At 38.8% G+C, this 24201-nt stretch overlaps 1 protein-coding gene across 2 annotated transcripts in view; it reads left to right on the forward strand.

Moving 5' to 3' along the window:
- Positions 1–23405, forward strand: part of arhgap5 (Rho GTPase activating protein 5) — a 66865-nt gene extending 43460 nt beyond the window's left edge. For both annotated transcript variants that reach the window (XM_088087334.1, XM_088087335.1), the window contains exons 4-7: positions 5633–5710; positions 10574–10705; positions 13929–14034; positions 17895–23405. In XM_088087334.1, the coding sequence (XP_087943460.1) occupies positions 5633–5710; positions 10574–10705; positions 13929–14034; positions 17895–18213 (635 nt within the window). In that variant the 3' untranslated portion in view covers positions 18214–23405. The remainder of the gene's footprint in view (positions 1–5632; positions 5711–10573; positions 10706–13928; positions 14035–17894) is intronic.
- Positions 23406–24201: the final 796 nt, after the last annotated feature.

Here is a 24201-nt window from a genome sequence, read left to right on the forward strand (position 1 = left end):
TAATTGTTGGTTTTAGTGTGTTTACAGGATTTGTTTGTATCACATTGATTTCTGATACCCAGCCCCGAATGTCACAATGGAAAATACAGCACAAAACATCAAAGACTAACTAAGCAAGGACAAAATACAATGGCATGTTAAGCTTTGCTGCAGTGAATAAAACGTTGTTAGATCTTGTTGTAAATGGTTTCCCGTTCCTGCGTGGAGGTCGACGATTTGTTTCTAACTGTTCACAACAAAGACGGTGTTTACGTGTTCAGCTACTTTATCTTTAATCTGATTATCTCAGCACTGTCGAGCCCGTCATGTCAGCACCTGCAACTCATTATCTTAATGGAAATAACATGTTTAACATTTTGTGCTCAGTTCGTCTATTTATAAAGACGAGTAAACACCTCAGTGTGACGAGTCATTGTCCCACAACTCGGGTCAAAGGTCACCAAACACTGTAACACAAATGTTGACAGAAAACATTTCTCTCCGAATGAATCATTAAACAACAGCAGGGATTGTTCATCTTTAAATACTGTGTGTGTGTGTGTGTGTGTGTGCGTGTGTGTGTGTGTGTGTTTGGATCTTTTCCTGAGGGTGTAACAGTCACTGTGTGTGTGTTGAGCACTGTCAGAGTAATTTATTTTCCTTTTTTGTTGTATTATTTAACGCATCAACTTTGCTACAGACAGAAAATGTTATTGATTTTACCACGCGGGAACGTAAATTTTAGAATCATAATTTATTTGCGATCACAGTGTTTGTTAGTCTAAACCATCATTCATTTTGTGAGGTTTATATGGCTTTTATGTGCAGGTAGAGTTTAAAATTGATGTATAATTTATCAGTGTCAGCGCTGACTTTCAAACAGGGATGAAAGAGAATAACACACCCGGTGAAATAAGAGTTAAAAATAGCCGATGATTGACTTTCGCTTATTGAACTGGCTTCCTGTCCCCTCCCACAGCAGATGGTTGTCACGGCAATAAAATAACGGTGGCAACTGGCCAATAGGCAGATAGAGAGACAGGTAGAGGGAGAGATGCTGAAACCGCTTCAAGATGAGACAGATAAAAAAGAGAGTGATGAGAGGAGCTGTGATATACTAACTCTGTGTGTGTGTTTATGTGTGTGTGTGTGTGTGTGTGTGTGTGTGTGTGTGTGTGTGTGTGCACGCATCAGGATATTAGATCATATCACAGCAGGACGAGTCTTATCAGATCCCAACATGCAAACATGAGCTGAACTGTTAGCTTCCTTCCCCTAAGGTCTGCTGTGTGTGTGTGTGTGTGTGTGTGTGTGTGTGTGTGTGTGTGTGTGTGTGTGTGTGTGTGTGTGTGTGTGTGTGTGTGCGCGCGCACATGCATGCGTGTGTATATGTGTGTACTTTGATAGTTACATCCTGTTGAGAATCAAATATCCTCACAAGGACAGGCAGATGTACAGGGCGGTGACATTTTGTCAGGGGGCGCCGTACGGGTCAATTTAAGGTCAGAGGTGAGGGCAGGTGGAAGAACAGTAAAAATAAACTGCCTGCATGAAGGAAACTCTTAATCAACACCACTGAAAATGCTATTAAATTGTTAAATAGAGAAAACTAAATGTGCATATACACACAAATGGTTTGTTTAAAACCTGAGCAAAAACTTCTTCTAAAAACGTAATGAAGGCAATGAGCAATGAAAGAAGAAATGACCCAAAAAATAATACAAAATAAAGTTAAAGTAAATTACCTGAAAATTAAGGGAATAAAGAAAAAGAAACAAAAGTGTCTTAAAATGGAATTAAATGTGTAATTCTGATATTTAGAAATATTGTTTTTCCCTAGCTTTTTAAAAACAATTTTCTAAATGTTCATTTGTTTAATTTCTTGTCATTTGTGGGGCATTTCTTATCAATTTGCTTATTGCCTTTTCATTTTTGGAAGAAATTGCCCCAACTTGCTCAGAGTTCAAAGGATTAATAATAGTTACTGGCTGATATTATAGATCAGCTTATGCCAAGTAAATATTTTTAGAATAAAATGAACAACATACGTCCTTATCTTGGTGCGCTTTCTATTGCAGGAGTACAGTAAGTGGACAGTTTTGAGCTGTGGAAATTTAATTTGGTCAAACAGATAGAAATATACATTTCTGATAGCTTGGACTTTCTTTCCGTTTTTTTTTTTTTTCAATATTTACAAAGATTTTTTTCGTATAAAGAAAACGCACACATGAATCCAGCATACTCTGCTGTATGTATGCATGTTTACATGCATATACTCCACATATCTACCCATTCATTATTCATTTTTTTGCACTATTTATATTGCTTACAACTTGCAGAAACACATGACTCTCATTCAGATGTTTTATTTATGATGTTGGTCACTGTTGCTGTATTCTTTACCTTTTACTTGTCCAGCTTTTATGGTGTTGTTCTTAGCTGTTATGTCTATTTCTGTGTTTATCTTGGAGTCAATTTCCTTGTGTGTGCACACAAGCTGGGTCAATAAAGTTGATTCTTTATAGTAAATAATACAGAAAAAAAATGTCCTACTCAAATACAGTTTAAGCCATTTTAAGCTCTATTTGTGGCTGATGTCTCAGCAGATGTGTTTTTGTCAATTTCATTTTATGCACATTTTCAGTTTGTGCATAAAACTGAGTGGTAAAACCAGTAATCCAAATTAATCTTGTAAAATCGCAAACACGTTTTCTAGCCTGGGGGAAAATTGGTGTGTCATTAAAAGGTAAATGCAACTAAGTACAATGGAAACAGATTAATTCAGCCGGTAACTGATGACATGCAGTAATGAGGTCTTGTCACTGCAGAGGCCACGCTGTCATTTATGCGAGGATTTTAGCATGCTTTTGCACACAGGACTGTAACCTGAACTCTTCCAAGAGCACACAGCTGTAATATCAGCTCTATATTGTGATTTCATTTTGTCCGTATCAGCAGTTGCACCTGACTATAGAATTAATGCCTCCTGCTACGTATCTATGAACAAACTCCCAATAACCTGCCTAAACTTGGGAAGATGGGAAAGCGCATACATTTGCATTTTCTTGCCAGTTTTCTGAAAGTGTCTTTGCCAAATGAACGTGTGAAGACACACATCAGGAACAACCACAATCCTCAGAAAAGTTACACGACTATGACTCGGAGGCTTTAAATGATTCGAATGTTTGAAGAAGCTGTTGCTCCAACGTGTAATTTGCCTGATATCAGAGTGTCACCAGACTGGAGGTCGCAGCTTTGGTCTGCAAGTCGAGCCTCGAAAATATAGTCAACGAAACCGATTGAATGTACAGCAGCAGAACATATCAAGGCTTTCCACCCACTCAGTTTCCTCAGCTTATGTTCTTACTGTGTGAGACACCACAGCACCACGCACACACGCACACACACACACACACACACACACACACACACACACACACACGTACATATACAAAATGGGTCGAGTGGGTTGCTGATTAGACTGAGGTCATTTCACAGAAACGCTCCTTTCCTGAGATTTCTGTTCGCTTAAGAGCTGAGCTGCAGTGTTCTGTCACACACACACCTGAGTCAACACACACATGTTCAAAAATGCACACAAAGACACAAATAGGCTCCGATAAACACCCTGATACCAGCGAACACACACACACTCTCTCCCACACTTGCTCACACTTGACACGATTTACTTGAATCCATTAAAGCTGAATTTACATAATACTGTCTCTGCTTAACTGCCTCTGCAGGGACACCACACACACACACACACACACACACACACACACACACACACACACACACACACACACACACACACACACACACACACACACACACACACACACACACACACCCACACACAGAGGCAGGCATGTATACTGCAGTGTGAATGACCTTGCAGCAGCAACAGAGCAGAACTTCAACCTGTATAGATTGTGTGCGTGCGTGTGTGTGTGTGTGTGTGTTGTGTTTATCCCTGCAGCCACATTACAGCCCTAATTAAGACACTCAGTCTCCATATGTGCTGGTCTGAGATCAGCTGTCAGGTGCCAGCTGGCTGTGATACTTGTGGTTGGAGACACTAACAAATGCAGCTCTCAGACCAGCTGAAGGCTCAGACGCAGAAAAACCAAATGGTTTATTCAGTGTTGATCTGTTATAATAGTTGTTGCTCCTCACAACTGTTACCATAAGATTTTCTGTGGATATTAATGATCTCAAAAGTATGAATCTGGTTTTCTGCGGTGGCAGCCTCAGGTTGACATTTCTTCTTGTAAATAAGTGATGATTTGCTATTGTTTCACATCTTCTTCATGTTGAATTATGAATAAACCTGACCGCACATGCTGGAGACGCTGCAGTGTTATTGAGGCAAACCAGTGCCAATGTTTTGGACCAGCTTCCATCTCCATGTGTGCTAGTTCACGTGGAATACCGTCCAAAAATAATTGAATTAAATTGATATTTAATTCACTCATTCAAAGCTGAAAACAGATATGCACCTGAGCACATAAACAGACACTAAATAATGAGTCAATGTCAAAAACAGATTACAGAAATGACCGAAAAAGGTGTAGGATGCAGCTTAGAGAGCTTATTACGCCTACCTGACTCACAGCATTTTTTGAGAAGCTACAGAGTCCAGACACTTTACCATAAACAGAGAAATTTAAAGCTCAATCATAAATGGTTTTAGACAAATTCAGTTCAGAAAATATCAAGACACAAATAGTTTTCAAAGGTCTTTAAGCAAATATTAAATAAAAATAAGCTGTGACCGAGATAAACCACAGAATGAAAATTAGCTACAACGAGAGACACCAATAAGCCCAAATTGAACTTGATAAAATGCGCTGGCGGATAAATGGCTTGAAATTATCAAAAGAGATCCGCGAGATGGAAAGTCTGACTTTAATACTGAGACTGTGAAAGGATCTATGCATTAAAAGGTGGATTCATTTGAATGACAATGGCTTTCTCCATCTATACACTTTCACTCTTCTTTTTCTGCTATATGCTCTACCTCCTATGGATCATTATAAGCTCGTTATTTAGAGCTTTGTCAAGAGTTTCTCTATACTTTCCTCACATATTCAGTGATTGCAGTATCGATGTGTCGGTCTCTGACAACACTACAGTCCTTTTCAATCAATAACGCAACCCAAGGTTTGTTTATGCGTTCACGTTTGCTTTCTTGTCTCTGCTGTGCATGGATCAGCAGGTGAGCTGGTCCAGTTCTCCTTAAAGTAAACCGATGACCCAAATGCAGCATAAACATCTCGAGTGTAAACATCTGTTAATTATCCGCTCACAGGTTGCTCATGCACAGGAAACTAGGGGAGGATTTAACGAGAAAGAGCCGAAATTAGTCATGATTTAGAGAGAATACAGTTTCACAGTTTGTTAAAACCTGGAAAGAGAAAGTTTTGAGAAACTTAATGCGTTTTCTGGAATTTATGGCATAAAAGTTTTTAGTCTTAATCCAAAACAAATCTCAGCATGTGGTTACAGAAAACCACATTCGATGAAACCTACTCCACTGCTCCTGTTGGTCCATCTGTTTAAATTCAGCACTTTTTTGTAGTTAATGCTTTGTAAATGTATGAAATCTGTCAGAGCTGTAGCTGAAGGCGTCTCATGTTTGTGTCTGCAGGTCTGACGACAGAAGGTCTGTATCGAGTCAGCGGGAACAAGACGGACCAGGACAACATCCAGAAACAGTTTGATCAAGGTAAAACACTCAAACACACCTGCGCAGACACACAGGACCACATAAATACATCTTCAGCTACCTAGAAACCTGAAAAAGGAGCACACGAGTAACTGGAGTTTCAAAGCTCAGACGCCGATGGTTCTCATTATATTCACAGATCCTGATTTTAAATTATTTTCCCATGAACGCTAAAGAACTCAGGAGTTATTTGGAAAGCATGTTACCAATCGAGTAGCGCTTGTGTGATGTGTGCAATAAATTCAGCCCGCAGAGAAAGCTGATTCCAAACCTGACCACGCAGCAGAAGTGCTTAAAGAGAAACACATGCCCTGTGGAGCAGAGTCGAACCTGCACACGAGAGCTGGTCAGCTGCCAGACCGACTGCTAGAATAAATACAGTCACCGCAGGCAGAAATAACCAGCACGTTGTCAGCGGCGTCACTCATTTTACAGCCAGGCAGTGAAATATGGAGGCTGGACTCAGACGAGGTGGTTGGTTTTTTTCGCACTTATTGATTGTGTTAATCCCCCTTTTCTATTTTATTATAGTTAATGTTTTTGTCTCATCACTGTCCATATATATAGACCTCTCAATCACTTAAAACATGAAGATTTTAACTAAGAAACAACCTCTAATCCATCTTTTGTGTACATACTATTCTATTACTTACTTATTATTATGTGTACATACCTTATTTCCTCTATGTACATACTTATTTTATTACTTATTTATTGTTATTTGTTATTGTTATTTTCTTTGTTACATTTCACTTTTCTTTTTTCATGCTGCTGTAACATTTGGAATTTCCCCCAATGGGGGATCAATAAAGGAATATTCTATTCTATTCTATCTTAACATAATAATGGTACATTTTAATAGTACATATCCTAGAGGAGAAATTCGGTTAAAAAAAATGCATTTTACACCAGCGCCCAATTGAGTGTATGTACATCCTGCAAATTCCACTGCAAACAGAAAAAAACAGCAAGTAATGCATCGTGACTTTTCATAGCGCAAATTCAACTAAATCTAAAACAAAATGAAAGTTAAGGAATACTGAGCTCCTGGTAAAAGCCATGAGCTAACTTAATGACTGCACCTTTACTGATCATTTCTATTTTGCACGCTTTCCTGCGTCCTAACTGCTGTTGCTTCAGATAAATAAAGTTCCATCTTATACAAACACCCACACCTTGTTAGAAAATTTAGCAGCATGACTCAGAACATGTACTTCCAAGTAATTCAAAAAAAGGAAAACAAGTAGAAGTGACATAAATAAACATGAACTTTTTTTTGTCCGTACACAACTAAGACTCAGCATGTTCCTCTATATACTATTGCTGGACACACTCATATATATTTTACACACAGATATCTGTGGTCATGCGTGCAAAAAATTAAATAATTTTTATGCCTGTGCACCGGCGACAGCCTTGGCCGGAGGCATTATGTTTTGGGTTTGTTTTTTCGTCCGTACGTTACTCAAGAACGCCTCGAGAGAATTTCCTCAAACTTGGCACAAACCTTCATTTGGACTCAAGGATGAAATTAATTATGCTAATTATGACTGAATTTGACATTAACGTCTAACAGGATAAAATTATTAAGAGATTACATTTTATATTCCAAAGGTCAAGCAAAAAACTACTTTTTTGGCTAATATTTAACATGATAACTCAGGAACAGAAAGGGACACATTAGAGATACTGAATTGGTGACACTAATTTTGGGTGTCCACCTTGAGACTGTGGTGATTTTACAGATTATTTGTGTTGTTTTTTTTGAGGCATACATGTTTTAGAATTTGTGGCTTCTTTGCAACAATGTCCATATTTGAAGCACTGTGTACTTTTACTGCTAATTATGAGTCTGAATAGATGTAAACTGCAACATGACTGGATGACAGAGGCATACAACCGTGCAAAGGTAATTTTATTTTCCCTATGAAACTGTCCAAGAGCACGTATAAAGCTGCTAAAATGCCAGTTGATAATATTTCTAAGTAAACCAACTTTTACTGTAACATACAGTTTGTTTTGCCTTGGTAAGACATGAAGTAGATCTACTACATAAAACTATAGTAGCATACAAAACAAATTTGATATAAGATGCATTTCGACTTGTGGTCCTCATTAGAATCATCATAAAACTCATTAAAAAGCACATTTGAATGAATATTAAAGTATTTATCTAAGTGAGACGTGCTGTTTGGTGACCATGATGGAATCTAAAGCATGTTGGTCCCTCATTGTTTGTGCAAGTGTTGCTTCAGTTTTGACTCTGAAAGACTTTTCCCTTCACCACGCGCTGCAGAAACAGGTGAAGTTGTGTCAGAATCTCCTCTCCTGAGACATGTGGCTTTAAATGCCTGATAACAAGCTGCCCTTCGGTCATTTAGTTTATTTTCCCTCTTGTGGATTCTAAAATGTAGTTAAATAAATGTCACAAAATGACAGATATTCCACACAAAAACACTGCTGTTAGCTGAGAGAGTCAACTCTGCAGGCGTCGTGTAAACCTGCTGCTCTCAAACATCGTAAATAAACTTTGTCAGGTTGTATATTTCTGTTTCGACTCTGCACACGCGCCCCGCAGTCCTCCTCCTCGCTGCAGCTCCATCATATCTGTGTGCAAAAAGCACCATTACAGCCAATTAGCTCCTCTGTCAGTAAGAGAGGGCGGTGGGCTGCCGGCTACTGGCTACTTCCACCGCATAAACTGAGTCTATTTTTATGGTAATAGTTGAAGATTTAAATGAATTTGCTCGGGGAGCAGCGGGGTTCTTTAGGGGATTCAGAGGTCAGCGTGGTTCGGCTTCATTAACAGTTTGGGCTGAAGCAGCGTCCTGTTGGTTGTTTATTAATACACTTCAGCTTTTCCTCCTCGTATCGCCCCTCCTTCCTTTCTTAAATCCTCGCCATTTGTCCGTCTTTCTTTTAATATCTATGTCTCCTTCCTTGTCCCCTCCTTTTCTGTCCTCCTTTTATTCTCTTGTGCATTTCCTGTTTATATCTCTCTCCTCGCTGCCTCCCCTCCTATCTTCTTATTTCCTTGAGAGTATTTCTGGTGAGCTCAGTGTGTGTCTGTGTGTGTGTCTGTGTGTGTGTGTGTGTGTGTGTGTGTGTGTGTGTGTGTGTGTGTGTGTGTGTGTGTGTGTGTGTGTTGGCAGTCTCTCAGATTCAGTGTGACAGCTGTCGTGTTACCTCAGGGCTCTGTCCTCCTTCTCGCTCCCTTTCCTCCTCCCTCTTTCTCCTCCTTCCCGTCGTCATTTGGCCGTTACACCGTGTCAAAACAAGCAGTGATGTATATTTCTTTTTCATCCTGTATCTTTGGTAACGGGGTGATTTTTTTCATAAGCCATCATTACGCAGTATTTTTACTCGGGGTTAATGAAAAAGCTGACACCAGCTTGACTGCAGAGATGCCCCGACCTGAAACTTTTTCCAAACAGAGCGATCAGCTCAGAGCGAAGTGATGGAGCTGGAGCTTCCCTCCTCTGTCGACAGCAATAACAGAGCAGTAAAATGGTTGTTTGAACTGGACGTGTATTCTGTTCAGCCCCGCCGCTCCATCAGAGAAACACTCGGGCCTCTGTGCCTGCAGACAGACTGATGATAACCTCTGTTAGCTGTGATCAGAGAGGAGCTCTGTTCTGCTGCTCAGACACAAAGCTCAGCTGTGAGCCTCACAACCACTCAGCAGCTCTTTGATATCCTTTAAACTGAAGCATCGACCCTGGAAAGTCCTGTTTGACTCGTATACGAATCGGTCAACATTAGGGATGGACACCCGGTTCTGTTTTTTTGTTCAAAACCTGGATATGAGAAGTGTTTGTGCTTGTCGATACTGCTGTCGAGTCCCGTTTGTCCTTTAATGTAACATTACATCTTGAGTTGAGTCGCGTTATTTAATCCAATCTGATCGTGGATCAAATTAAAGTTCCTTCGACTGTCTTCAGGTTGAAAAAACTCCTTCTGCTCCGTCAGCTGCTGCTGCTTAAATACAAGGATTTGAAGATTCAGGTTTTTTTTCTTCCATATAAAGTTTGAAAGTTTAAATGGGGCTCAGTGGGAAGTTCAGCGACATTCATGTAATGTAGAAAACAAGCTCTGCAGATACATCAGCACATTTTTAGTGGGTAATGAGGGAAGATTTAGAGGAAATGCTTCTGTAGAAGCCTCAACATTGTTTTCAAGAGTCCTGCATAGTGAATCTTTTTTAAAATGATATATTTTATTATAATAATTAAACACAAAGGTCCGACCTTATCTGATGTCTCTGCTTTGCTGATTATGATTTCAGGTTGTCCCCTCGCCTCATTCTCATGATGCAACATCATTATGGGAATTTCTTCAAATTAGACACAAACATCTATTTTAATTACCTGATTACATTTTGGAGGTCAGAAGTCAAGGTCACTGTGACCTTGGTTATGTCTCAATCTTGTGAACGCAGTTTCTCAAGGACACTTCGAGTGAATGTCCCCAACTTTGTCACAAGCATTGACTTGGACTCAAGGATGAACTGATACGATTTTGATAGTAACAGGTCAAAGGTCAATGCGACCTTTCGTCTGTCTCATTCTATTGAGTGCAATATCTGAAGAACACATTGAAGAAATATCTTTAAATTTGACACAAGCATTTACTTTAATCTAACAATGAGCCGATTAGAATTCGGTTGTCAAAGTTTCAACGTTATTGTGACCTTGCGTCCGTCTCGTGTTCCTGGACGCATTATCTCAAAAACACCGTGAGGGAGCTCAAAACTGGCTCAAATGCCATTTGGACTCAAGAACGAACTGATTAGAATTTGTTGGTCGAAGGTCAAAAGTTACGTTACAGAAAATGTTTAAATTCTGCGTCTCTTTCTCTCTGTAGATCACAGTATCGACTTTGTGGTGATGGACGTGGCGGTGAACGCTGCGGCCGGAGCACTGAAGGCTTTCTTCGCCGACCTGCCCGAGCCGCTGATCCCCTACAACCTGCACCCGGAGCTGGTGGAGGCTGCGAGTAAGAATAAACACACAAATAAACAACATCTATCGAGGAAAACACCTGAACCATAATTAATCAGTTGGTGAAAACAAATAATCACAGCAGGACGAGAATAGAAGAATCCTTGTTAATCTGCTGAAACTGAGGCAGTAACACAGAAAATATACTTTTTAACTTTTATGAGACCATTTGAAGCACTGAGACATTAACTTTGTTACAAATCTGATCAGTTAAACAGCGAAATAATGAAAACCAGATCTAGATAACGTGTACTTCCACCCTGCTGTCTTTTGTAACAGCTCTCTTCTGTGCTGCCGAAGTTTAGTTAAGTTTACACTCACACAGCTTTCTGTCATGTCACACAATCTTAAGAGGCTTTTTTTCAACTGCAGGACGTCAGACATCTACACTCTGCTCAGTGTGTGTGTGTGTGTGTGTGTGTGTGTGTGTGTGTGTGTGTGTGTGTGTGTGTGTGTGTGTGTGTGTGTGTTTCCTGGTTGTATATCAGTGATACTGAGTGCTGAAACCACCGGGCTGACGACAGCAGATTAATGAGCCAAAAATATACACTCTGCTGGTTCTTCTTCTCTGGAAAATGAGTCAAATATAGAAGAAAGACTTTCTCACATTTCTTTTCTCTCTTTTCTCCTCAAGCCAGTTTTTCTACTCTCTCTCTCCTCTCCTCCTCCTCCCTTTGTGCCTCTCCTCTTTCTCTCTATCCTTTACTTGTTTTTGTTATTTTCATTTTCTCTCTCTAAAGTATATATACACACTGTCTCTCTTTCCTGTCGTCTCCGTGTAATCCTGCGACCAGAGTCAGTTTGCTGTGACTGTTATGACTTTGACCTCTTCACTGTCTGTCGTTTGGAGCAGGATTTAAAAAAAAAAAAAACTGACACGAGAAGGCTGCATCTTATGTGCAATAACATCATCAGCAACAGTGGACGTCCTAGTAAATGCTTGTAAATAATACACTCACAAGGCGGGTTTCCACTGACCCTCAAATTGCACAAATTGAAATTGGGAATATAAAATACACCTAATGGAAAATAATAATAAGAACAATTTATTGTTATTATTATTATTTATTTTTTATTTTTTTAAAATATTTTCCATTTACTTCATTTTGCTCTTGTATTTTCCGAAAGCGCTTCTGCTTTTAATCTCTTGTTTACTTCGATCATCATTTTTGTCTGGCTTTATTTCGACATTATTTTTTGGCTTTTATTATCATTGTCTCTGGGGTTTATTGCCTCTGCTTAGCTTTGTTTGTTAAAGCACTTTGTAAACGCTGTTTTTAACGGTGCTATATAAATAAAGTTATTATTATTATTCTTCAGTAAATTCTAATGTTGAACAGACTTTGAGGGACACACAAACACTGCCCTTTACATCATCCGTTCATTTATTCACTCAGAGTCATGTGAGTATGTTTCTGTTCAGCGTGTTTTCATTGATGTTTTCACCGCGGGATTGTTTTTATCTATATTTTATTTCTCTCTCTCTGGAACAAAACTCACAACAGCCGCGGCCTCGTTTCTCGGCGCAGGGTTCATTAAAGCTTCATGACATTGTTACTAAAACTCACTATTTTCAGTTTTATCTCCTTATTGAACCAATTGCATTGCGGGTACACGGTATCGTTTCTCCCCCCTCTCAGAATGATTTTAACATAATAAAAGGAGATCAAATAGTTATATCAGTCCCATCAGTCCCTTTCTGTGATATTTCTCGGTAATGTTGAAATATAGCTGCACAGATTGATGACCTCTGACCTCTTACAGCCATTAGCGGGTCAAAGGCTGCCGTCGGCTCCTCGTTAAGATGATTGATGGTGCGCAGGATGAATAAATCTGCGCGTCGTTACGTGCACGGTCGTAAATTTGTGTCTAAAAATATATAAAAGGCTTCCCGCCGCTGTGGAATGTCTGGAATATTGTGCAGGATATTCCAGACGGCGGAGGAAGGTCAGGGTTGTGTTAAAGTAGCTTTGTTGTGACAGTCTGCAGGTAAAAGCTTTTATTTCACATCTGCTCTTTAAATATTTAATAAGTGAGTGGAGTGTTTCAGCTCCAACGAGCTCTCGCCGGCGGGAAAGTGATGGATTCTCTGGAGAGGATGAGGAATATCGAGGAACTTCACAGACAGTTTGCTCTTTAGGAATACATCAGTATGCTCTTTTTTTATTGTTTATTTGTTTTACTGACACTTAAACATCTGCACAGACCAATATTTTATCAGACCAATTTATTTATAACATTTTTCTTATTTTTTAACACTAAATATTCCCAGTTTTTACCTTGAAAATCACTGATCATGTTGCATTTATAAATGACTTTTTACACAATCCAAAATCCTTTAAAGGGACAGTTAAACCCCAAATAAAAAATTCAGAGTTTATGTCTTTATTTTTTTTTATATCTATTTATATATATTTTTTTTAATATTAAATTTTTATATTTTTTAAAATATTTATTTAAAATATTTTATATCTTTATGAATCTAGATTGTTTTGGTGTCAGTTCACTTCATCAAGTCAAATTGTTACATAATGAACAACACACTCACTTTGGTGACAGGTGAGGTCGACTATAATCATCTAAAAATAAGAGCACAGAGAAAACAATACACTGTATAAGTCAAATTATCCAACAGTACAACAAAAATGCAGTGGTCAGCAACATGAAAAGAAGAACATTTTAACATCACAGACAGAAAAAAAAAAACTATAAAAGTATCTATTTTACCTCAAGTTAAAGTAAACTGTGTTTTACCTCTAGTCTGTACTTTATTAGTAACAGTTCAGTCATTAATCAGCTGTTTCTTGCTGCTGTGACGTCATTAAATCTGAACACTTGCACATGAATATGTTTATTTTCTTACTCTGCAAAAAAACGATCTGTTTTGTTTTTAACCAGTGCAGAGTCAGTCGTGATGCAGGCCAGCATTGTTTCTGCCCACAGGGCTTAGTGTCAGTGTGTTAGTGTGTGTATGTACGTGTGTGTGTGTGTGTGTGTGTGCATGTGCACACAGCGTGGGAGTTGCTCTTGGCAGCATCTCAGCCTTTTGTTTTCCAGAGTGTATAATTTCCGTTTCCCAAGAGAGAGTGTGTGTAAAATGTTAAACGCCTTCTGTCCTCTCTCCCGTGTGTGTGTGTGTGTGTGTGTGTGTGTGTGTGTGTGTGTGTGTGTGTGTGTGTGTGTGTGTGTGTGTGTGTGTGTGTGTGTGTGTTTGTCAGAAATCGTGGACTACATGGAGCGCCTGCAGGTGTTGCGGGAGATCGTGAAGAAGTTTCCGTCTGTCAACTACCAGGTCTTCAAATACATCATCACGCACCTTAACAGGTAAGACGCTCACTCAGACGTACACTACACACACACACACACACACACACTCTTAGCCTATATACATGACACATACACACATTCCACAGTCAATTTGATGTTATTTATGTCAGCGTTAAGCCTTCAGTATGAAGCTCCAGCAGCAGCTCGATGTTCACATGTACGTACACCTGCGTTGACAGTCAACACATCGCAGCAGGTAGCTTCATTTACACTTAAAAACGGGCGTCTGACACGTTACAACATGTAAACGATGCAGTTTTGACATCAAGCCAACACACTCTGAGAGTCTGTACCTTTATTTTTTATGTGCATTTGCCCTTTTTTTCCAATGTACTGCAGCTGTGATTGGATTTTGAGTTATTCCTTGAGAAATGTGTGTTTTGAGGACATTTACAGACAGTTTAATCAAAAAACATCCAGTTGACTTTGGGTAACAGAAGATGGCTTAACCAGGTGGACAAAACAGAGTTGTAGGTAAAGGCTGACTTGACAGAAGAGTGAAATGTTTTTCTTTTTCTCTTGGTCTGTTTTGTTGCTAATTTCGTCCCATCCAGAGCGATTATTTCTTAAATTGACCACTCAGTTGTAGTTTATTCGTAAAGAATCAGAGGCCCAAACAGCATTTAGTCTTCTGCATTGATTCTTTCAGAGCTTTGAGTCTCAGAGGTCCAACTGTTTTGTATTCTCATCCTAAAACTTTAATTTCCTTTTTTTTGGTTTGTTTGTTTGTGCAAGTGTTCCAAATCAAACTCACCAAACTCTCTTAAGCAGACAAATGCTTGTTTCAGCCTGATGAAAACCACCTGTTCACGAGGAGGTGCACGTTTGTGAGATTTCATCATTTGGCAAATGATGCCCCTAAAATTGGCATATGAAGCTGCCTGATCTGCTCCGTGTACGGGCATGTTTCATTCACAAAACTGCTAGCAAAAATAAACTTTCACACTTCCTGCTGTCAGAAATCAGCTGACACAAACATAACAGGTTTAGCAGCATCAGGAGTCCTATTAGCAGACCTGTAAATAAAAGCTGCCAACAGCGTGCCAGAGTGGCGCTGCAAGAGTCATAGAGAGGGATTCATGTGGTTGGTACGTTTACTTTAATATGTAGCTAGATGCTAAAACATGTCTTATAAAGCAAATATGAGATAGTAACATGCTGTATGGTGCTGACTGACATTAACCATTAGGGACTGTTCGGTGCATTTTATACGCTTTTCATTCTTCTACTTATACTTTTAATACTTCATACATTTTGGCTTAGATTTTTTATTCCCAGCTCAGCTCTAACAGCAATTCTACAATTCACAATATAGCGTGGAAACAAAATTGTTACATTCATACTGTTAAGTGCAAAAAAATGTGCCATTGAAACCCATTCAACCTGTAATATTTGATCCCACAGACATCAAAACATAAAAACATGCATTGCATTATTTCTGGGTGTCATTCTGGGTTTTGTTGTGGCATGTTTGTGATTCTTACTGTTTTCTGTCACAATCAGTGTTGCTGAAAATCATTGGCATATCACCGGCCGTGGTAGTCAAAAACATTCACTTTGCAGGTAGTACTTTGAAAATAATTTGGTTTTTTTTGTGTTTTTTTTCCAACAATAAAATAGTGACACAATGACAAAAACCTGGCATTTAATGAGTTATAATTCTGAAAATAAATGAATATTTGATATTTATGATTACGACTGATGTTGGTTAAAAAGTCAATGTAAGTAGAAATAATAGTCGTGTATAGTAATTTTTAAAACTTGATTTTTTAAAAGCGCATTTAGTGGGCAGAGTACACACATAGAGTGTGTGTAATATTAAAGGGTTAAACGAGAATATTTCAGCCTTCAGTATGTGATGTTACTGTTGGTGCAACAGATGTTGATACTGGACAGAAACCTGCATAAAGACCCTGAAGAGGCAGAGGGAGAAAACTTTCCCAACAAGCACTGAACTGAATACGTTTCTGCACTGAAATACACCAATAACATGGATCTGAAGATTTGGAAAACAGAATATTAGTTTTGCATTGAGTCTTTTGGAGCTTTATGTTTTGTTTTAGTACATATTTGAATTTAAAAGTCTCAGATTAGGTTAATGATTGTCAGCTCATGATTTTGAGCCGGGTTCATGTCACTTCAGTGTAGTGAGAGTGTGCAGATGAACAGTGTTTGGCTTCTCTTTAAGCCGGCAGTACTGAGACCTCCTCGCTTTGGGCAAAAATTTCCACTCTCATTGTCCACCGGTGTCTCCGCTGATGTCTCCGCTGGTGTCTCCGCTGGTGTCTCCGCTGGTGTCTCCGCCAGTGTCTCCATATGTCCGCTCCGCTCTCATTCTCCGCCGGTGTCTCCGTCACTGTGTTCATATGTTGTGCAACTTGAAGGAATACTTCACCCAAAAAAAAGATTATTTATATATCACTTAATTACCTCTTGTTAGTTTATTTTGTGAAAAGAGCTTTGTTTTTCTTAAATGCCTCCACGATGAACGAAGAATCCAAAAACTGTGAAAATTCCTGTTGATTTTAAGTCATAAAGGTCCACATTTACAACAGCAAAATTAAATCAAAACATCTGTTTACAGGCTCTCACACAGCTCGTGCAGTAAAATCCAAGCCTCGTTTATCCGGTCAGATGCTCAGTGCTTCCCAAACACGTGCATTTTCACTAAAACCTCACTGTTTAAAAGTTTTCGGCATTAACAGTCTCACGCACGGACCAGCGGAGCACCTGGGCGAGTGCGTGCGTTTGACCTCAGCTCGTGTAAACCGTTAAACGCGGTGCTGTCGTCTCCCTGCTGAAAGCTTCCCTTCGTCCTGCTCAGCACAGCAGCCCACAGACCGGACCCGGTTCAGTCACACAGTCAAATGACAGCTGTCATTAATCTTACTGCTCGTGATAATTTCATAAAGCACCACCCTAATCATAATGTCACACTTCATCAATTAATGATTAAATCAAAACATCGATCAACTGATGCTCCGACAAAACCAAATTATCCCTTTTTTTCTCACGGCTGACAAATATTGTCAGATTTGTCCTCGTCTCTGTTCGGTTTAATGGACCAGAGGAGGAAAGTCAGATTGATGAAGGCGGAAAGTAAAGAAAACGAATTATTGACACAGCAATGAAGTGTTCATTCATTTTAATAGGCCTGGTTGGTTTTTCAATATTTATGATTGTAATTTCTAATCATATCATGATATAGATGCACATTTTTGAGTCTGAGCAAACAGAAGTTTACTACACGTAAACATTTTGAGCTCCTGTAATAATAACAGTGAAGTTTGACTATTTTTGTGAGTGATTTTGCACACAGTAACTATAATGACAAAACACGGATCCTTAAAAAGTCTAAAAAGGCATTAAAGTTTGGTTGTTGTAAAACTGATCTTAAAATTCTGTGTTGTACTTAAAAAGTCTTAAAATATCTTAAATCTAACTTGCCTTTAGCTGCAGGAACCCTGATACACTGATATTTAAAAGGATCCTTAAACTCATGATAATGCAAGGGAGATATACTCATAAATATACATGTATTGACACAAAAAATATGAACATTTTGTGCAAATTAGTGTAATATGAGTAATAAAAGTTGTGCAGAAAGAGAACTTTGTTCTCAGTGGAAATGAAAGTTGTTATTAAAGGAGGAATCTGGAGTTTCTGAAGTTCAGATATGTAAAAAAAAAGTTGTGTTTTAGCGTTTTAGGAGAGCGTGCTGTGTTACTTTGATGCTCTGCACCTGAAACCACCAAACTGTGGAGGCACGCAGCTTACGCAGCAGTTTTTTCTGATGGGATTTTGTGGATGAATTTTTAATTTTTTAACCGTTTCACTGCCACCGTTTCCTCCTGCAGGGTGAGCCAGCACAGCAAGACCACCCTGATGACGGCCGACAATTTGTCCATCTGCTTCTGGCCCACGCTGATGCGGCCCGACTTCGAGAACAAGGACACGCTGTCCACCACCAAGCTGAACCAGGCCGTCATCGAGTCCTTCATCGTGCAGAGCGACTACTTCTTCCACGGCGGCGAGGTGGCCGAGAGCTCCAGCAGCGAGGGCACGCCGCCGCCGCACTGCCACAACATGGTGGAGGCCCTGCTCCCGCTGCAGCTGCCCCCGCCCCTGCAGCCGCAGCAGATCCAGCACACCCTGCACCCCGACCCGCTCATCTAACACCCACCGGAGCATGCTGGGAAATCCAGCCTGCGAGGTTGTTTCTGTGCAGCTGCTTTTGTCCAGTCGCCTGGAGGTCGTCCTCCGCTCTACAAATCGCCGGTCGGCTGTTAGAATAAAAAACGAAAAGCTGCAGCTGCTGTTTGTCATCGACTTTGAGGTGAACGAGCTTCGGGGGTTTAGAGACACATCGACCGTTTGTTGGATTAAACCTAATCTGTGAGATCGGCTCATCCCGAGAGGTAAATCCTGGATTAGAGAATTACAATCGGACGTCACCTTTTTTTGGAACAAATTTTTTGGATCTGACTGCCCCTTTTATGATACGAGGAAAAATAATCGATGATTGAACTGATTTGATTTGGCACATAACGACAACACTAATCGTCTAGCAGGGTCGGACTACTTGGACTTACTCTGGGGCAAATTAAAGATTACCCTCCTCCTACTTTTACCCTGATGAAATAGCACACTGGGGTCCTGAGCACGTCCCCCTTAAACCCTGTCCCCCGTTTCCTGCTCCGAGACAACAGAAAAGGGAAGTTAGAGTCCCCGCGACTGCAAATATGAAGCACGTGATTGATTAGATAGCTGACTGACTGGTCACTGACTCACTGACAGACTGTTTTTGACATTTCGGCACAGGAAAACTTTTCTTTTCTCTTACTTTTTTCACCCTTTGACCCCAAATCTGTCAGTTAGAGGAGGCGAGGACGTCTTCATGCAAGAACTTCTCCCTCTGACACCAGACGACAAACACAAAACGGTGGATTCGGGAACTCCTTGCAGAAATATAATAAATTGTGGATTTTTTTTTTTTTTTAAGTTGCAGGGGACTGGTTTTAAATAATAAATGATGCCTCCCCCACTATGTGAACTTTGACCCCTTAAAGGACAGCACATGCACGATTTGTGTCAAAGGTCCCACATGCCAATTTAACGTCTGTTTGCGTCGTTTTTATCATTATTTCTTCTTTTTTTTAATATGTTTTTTGTAGCGTCTGATTTCTACCCTGTGTGTGTGATGACGATGATGACGTGTGTGTGAACTGACCTGTGGTCTGTATTACAGCCAGTTTGAACCTTCTCCGCACAGAGAAGGAGGGATTCAGGAGGGAATTTAAAAAACTGACCGACTTGTAACGCTCCGTACGAGAGAATCAGACTTTACGGACTTTACTGCAAACCTTCAGCTGTCTCGTCTCTTTGGAGCCTCTAACTCTTAATGCAATGACCTTCGACCTGACGACGACGGCACACGAGTGAGGAAACCACTACGATGCTTTCTGGATCTGCTTCGAGGAGGCGTCTTCTGCGTTTCGGCGACTTCCTTCGCTCTGCGGAGGACGCACCTTCATTTCTACTTCTGTTCTCCCGTTCTGTTGGTTTGTTGGAAACTAAAATTTGCATGTCTCTGTTTTTGCCACTTAGTGAAAAAAAAGAAGTATAAAAAAATGAAATGAAACTCTCTGAAACTCTAAAGGAGCTCTGAAGATCTGCATCGATTAATTCTTTTTCTTTTTTTTGGTTTAAGGGGAACATTTCCACAGAAAAACTCTAAGAGCGGTTTCATTTTTTTGCGTTTGTTTCTTTTCTGTCATGCAAGAAATCAACTCTTAATATCATATTTTTGGTTATATGTCGAATAGTTTTCCCTAAATAGAGGAAAGAAGTATATATAAGTATATATATATATAAATTTATCAGCGGCAGAGGTTGCTGATTTAGTGAAATACCACGGGGTACTGGACTGTATAATCTGTCAGAAGCTATAATCATATTTCTTTGTGGTTCTGATGGTGTAACTGAAACCCATCTTTTTTTTTTTTTTCTGATGGTGTGTGAGTGTGTGGATGTGTGTGTGTGCGGAGAGGGGCGGGGGTTTGATACCAGATCTGTGGGTTTTAATCCTCTTTGGCTCGTCTGAAAGAGAAAATCCCTCAGCGCTTTCTTCATCGATGACACTTTGAGGCGGGACGAGGGCGGAGGAAAATCGTTGAGGTCCAGATAAAGTTTAATTTCAGAACACCTTGAAGTTTTTGTCCAGCTGAGCTCCTCCGTTTGTTTCTCTTAGAGGACGTTTAACATTTATTTTTCAGATTATTTCTTGAATCTTCAAACGCTCGTCTGTCCGTCTGGATAAAAATATTCCATCTGCTGCATGACGAAGATTTTGAAGTCGTTTCCGTGTTGGTCTCACTCCAAACCCGTCAGTTACGGACGATAGTTCAGAGGCCCTCTGTGTCAAACAGGGTTGCATCGATATGAATCACGATGCAAAAAAACGAGAAAATCAAGCAGTTTCACGGTATCGCGGTAACCAGTAAAACGTTGTCTTACATCCAGTAAAAAAAGTTCTTATTTTGAGACAAACCGTGATGTTTTTTCTAAATCTGACCACGTGCTTCAGTCGCCTAAACATAAACAAAGTTTTAACCTACATTCAAAGTTTATTTTAAAAAAACGAGTTTGCATACAACAAACAGAAACTTTATTTTTTCTGTGAGTTTAAAAAGTTTATTTTGAAAAAACACAATACATTTAACAAGCCTAAGTAGACACGCCGTCCTCGAGCATCCAAAACTGAACCTGCAGATAATTTTACGTGTGGGGGACACTGTCCAAACGTCCGTCTTTGTCGAGTTGGGAGTGAGAACAATTTTTCAGAAATTATTGAGAAAAAAATTCTACTTAATTTCCACGTCCGTAATTTCAACATCTGAATAATTTCAGCTCACATTTCCTGGGGAGAACTTTATTTTCAAAAGTGGAAAGTATTCACTCAAGTACACTTTTGAGGTACTTATACTTAACTACAGTATTTCCATTTCATGCTACTCTACACTCCACTACATTTAAGCTGCAAATACTGTACTTTTTACTCCACAACATTTATTTTAAGCACATTTTTGAATTGTTATATTGCCATTTTACCTGAGTCAGATCTGAATACCTCCACTCGCTGTTAATTTGGTGCTAATTTCAGATAACAGACGTAAACGGAGTTCATGACTGGCAGCTGAACATGTCAACAAACAATCCAACATACACAGAGAATGACATTTTCACCAATAAATGAGTGATGGATATCATTTATTTGGATTTAATTACAAGTTTTGTTCTAAAGAAACAACTTTTATCCCTTAATTATTACCAAATGACCGAGTTCTTACAGGCAATATTCGAGGAAATTATTAAGAAATTATATAAAACTTTTAGAATCAGTTAAAGTGTCTATTTTTATGTAACTTTTGATTATTTTGTATCTTGACCAACAAAAATGTGCTTATATGAGGAGCTACTGAGTCGTTTCTGGCAATGATGAAACTCTGACCAACTAGAAGAGCACAAACATAATATCTTTTTTTAATTTTTTTTAAATCTCATGCTCCTGATGGAATATTATTATAGATCCAGATGTACAGAAGAGTCTTTTCGGAGTCCGAAAATATCTGAAAAATGTTGCCAAGTGATGATGATGACTTGAAATCTTCAGGGTTTTTGTCAACTGATGCTGTGAAATGTTTTTAACTGACACACTTAATTTTTCCTGAACAAATCTGAACAAAAATGAAATACGTCATCTTTAGAAAACGTTTTGATCGACACGGCTGTCAAAATCTGGCCGCCAAATTAAAAGCCCTTCCAACAGCTGTTTTATTAACAACTAAACACACTTTAATGAACTTCTCACCTGCTCTTTCTGCTGCAGTCAGGCGCCGTTTCACTGTTATTCCCCGAAACTCAAAATCCATCAGATGGATCCTTCAAGCGACACTTTATACCCAGAATGCATTGCTCTGCTACTGACTATTTGTGTGACGTGTGTGTTTTCAGCGGGTTTTTTGTGACTGAACCAGATTTTCTTTACAAATGTGACCAACAAAGTGTTGTGATGAGTGTCAGCGATGAGGGATGACTCAGCATAAACAAAAACGTCACACTGGGGTGTGTCCCATTTTAGACGTGTGTCTCCTGTGTCCTTCAATCGGTCAGCTGTTTCCTGAATATGGCAGATATTTGCGCTCAGACGGCATCATGAGGCAGTTTCTTTGAGATTTAATTATTTTATTTTTTATTGTTTTGTTATATTCTTCAGGTACGTTTGTTTTATTTAACTGTTCAAACTGGTTTATTCTCAAGAAAACACAATTTGTCTTTCCAAGTGCTGAAAGAATCATCATAAATGCCAGAAAATTGATTTTTAGAAATTTATTGAGCAGAAATATCAGTTCCAGCTCACCAATTTTCAGTTTTGCCACTTTTTTTTTTTTCAAGTAGTAGTGTTGTTTTGTATACTTAAAAAGTTTTTTTTTTTGGCCAGACAAAACAAACTATTTTAAAATTGTGTTGTTTTTTTTTTTTAAATTAAAAAAAAAAAAGATTAAAGAAAGATGAAAAAAACTAAGTTTTAACCTGTATCAGATCAATTTCTACCTTAAATTGTGCGAATTTTTAATTTTTTTTAAGATTGACAACGAGAGGAAACAAACCTTAAATTGCAGAAAAAGAATGACGCCAGGATAGATTTTAATTTTGTATTTTAATTTCAGTAAAAGCTCAAAGTGAAGAAAAATGAAATGGAGCCAAACGCCTCTCTGAACGTCACCACAAATCTGATTTAGCGAACTTTAAAGGGCACTTTGAAGGAGACACGTGTCTGGAATGGGACCCGCCGCAGACAAGTGGGAACTAATTTTCCTTTTGAGGAGTGAATGAGGGGGTAAAGGGTGCGTTAAAGGGGATAAATATCCAGAATGGAACGTAGCCAAAAGCCCATTTTAAGGTTTTATGATGTCGGACTGAAGGGGACAGTGAAGGGCACATTGAAGGGAGTGAAAGGCGACGGTGGAGCAGAGCCGAGAGCGTCCTGATCTACGAGCTCGAGTGTTTTTTTGGGGGGGCGGGTTTGGTTGGGATTGGGGGTTGGGGGGTTCAGCAGCTGCTAGAAAATTAAAAATTAAGCTGTTCGTCTGTAGTTTTTCATCAATCAATCTTCTTTTTTTATCATTTTGTTGATAAGATCTGCTCTCATCCAGTCACACCGGTGTACAAACCAACTGACTTTTAACGTCATCCGCTGTATTATAGTAAATAAAAATGATTTTCAGAAATGAAAAACTCTAAAACAAGTTTTTTTTTCTGTTTTCTCTCCATAATGTTTCCAAATAAAGTTTCTTTTTTTTCCAAAATTGTCTGGAGTCTTTGTAATTTTCTCCTTTAACTGTGATTTTATGGGTTTAATTATATATCTTGCATCATTTTTTTATATTTAACTTTTTTTTTTTAAAGATACACATTAAATTAGTTTTTATATTTAACTTTTTAGGATTTTAAATATATACCTTAAATTAGTTTTTATATTTAACTTTTTAGGATTTTAAATATACACCTTAAATTAATTAATTTAATTGAGTTTTAATGGGTTTATAAACATACCTTAAATTAGTTTTTATACTAAACTGTGTTTTAATGGTGTTTTTTTTTAAATATTTAACTGTGCTTTTAATTATTTTTAAATATACACCTTCAATTAGTTTTCAGATTTAATTGAGTTTTAATGGGTTTATGAATATACTTTAAATTAGTTTTATTCTAAACTGTGTTTTAATGGGTTTATAAATACACCTTAAATGATTTTTTATATTTAACATTGTTTTTTATTATTTCACATATACACCTGAAATGAGGAAAAAGGAAAACAATAAGAGCATTTCTGTGTCTCTTAAACCAACGGTGCTCATGGAAGGGAATATTTTTTAAAAAAGGCAGAAACTTAAAACCAAAGAACTGTGGTGGAAAAGATCCAGGTCCATGCGGAGCATAAAAGGCCTTTCATTAAACATTAAAAATACACCAACGAGTATCGGCCTGTGCCGTCTTCAAAGTGTAGCGACACTGTTGTCCACAAATGTGGAAATGTCCCTTTACATGAAAGCAGCGATTTGTGTTTTCTTTGCCCAAAGTGTTAAATAAACGTAGAAACTA

This window comes from Plectropomus leopardus, chromosome 14, assembly GCF_026936395.1.
Source record: "Plectropomus leopardus strain MGB_pleo_1.0 chromosome 14, ASM2693639v1, whole genome shotgun sequence".
Classification (NCBI taxonomy): Eukaryota; Metazoa; Chordata; class Actinopteri; order Perciformes; family Serranidae; genus Plectropomus; species Plectropomus leopardus.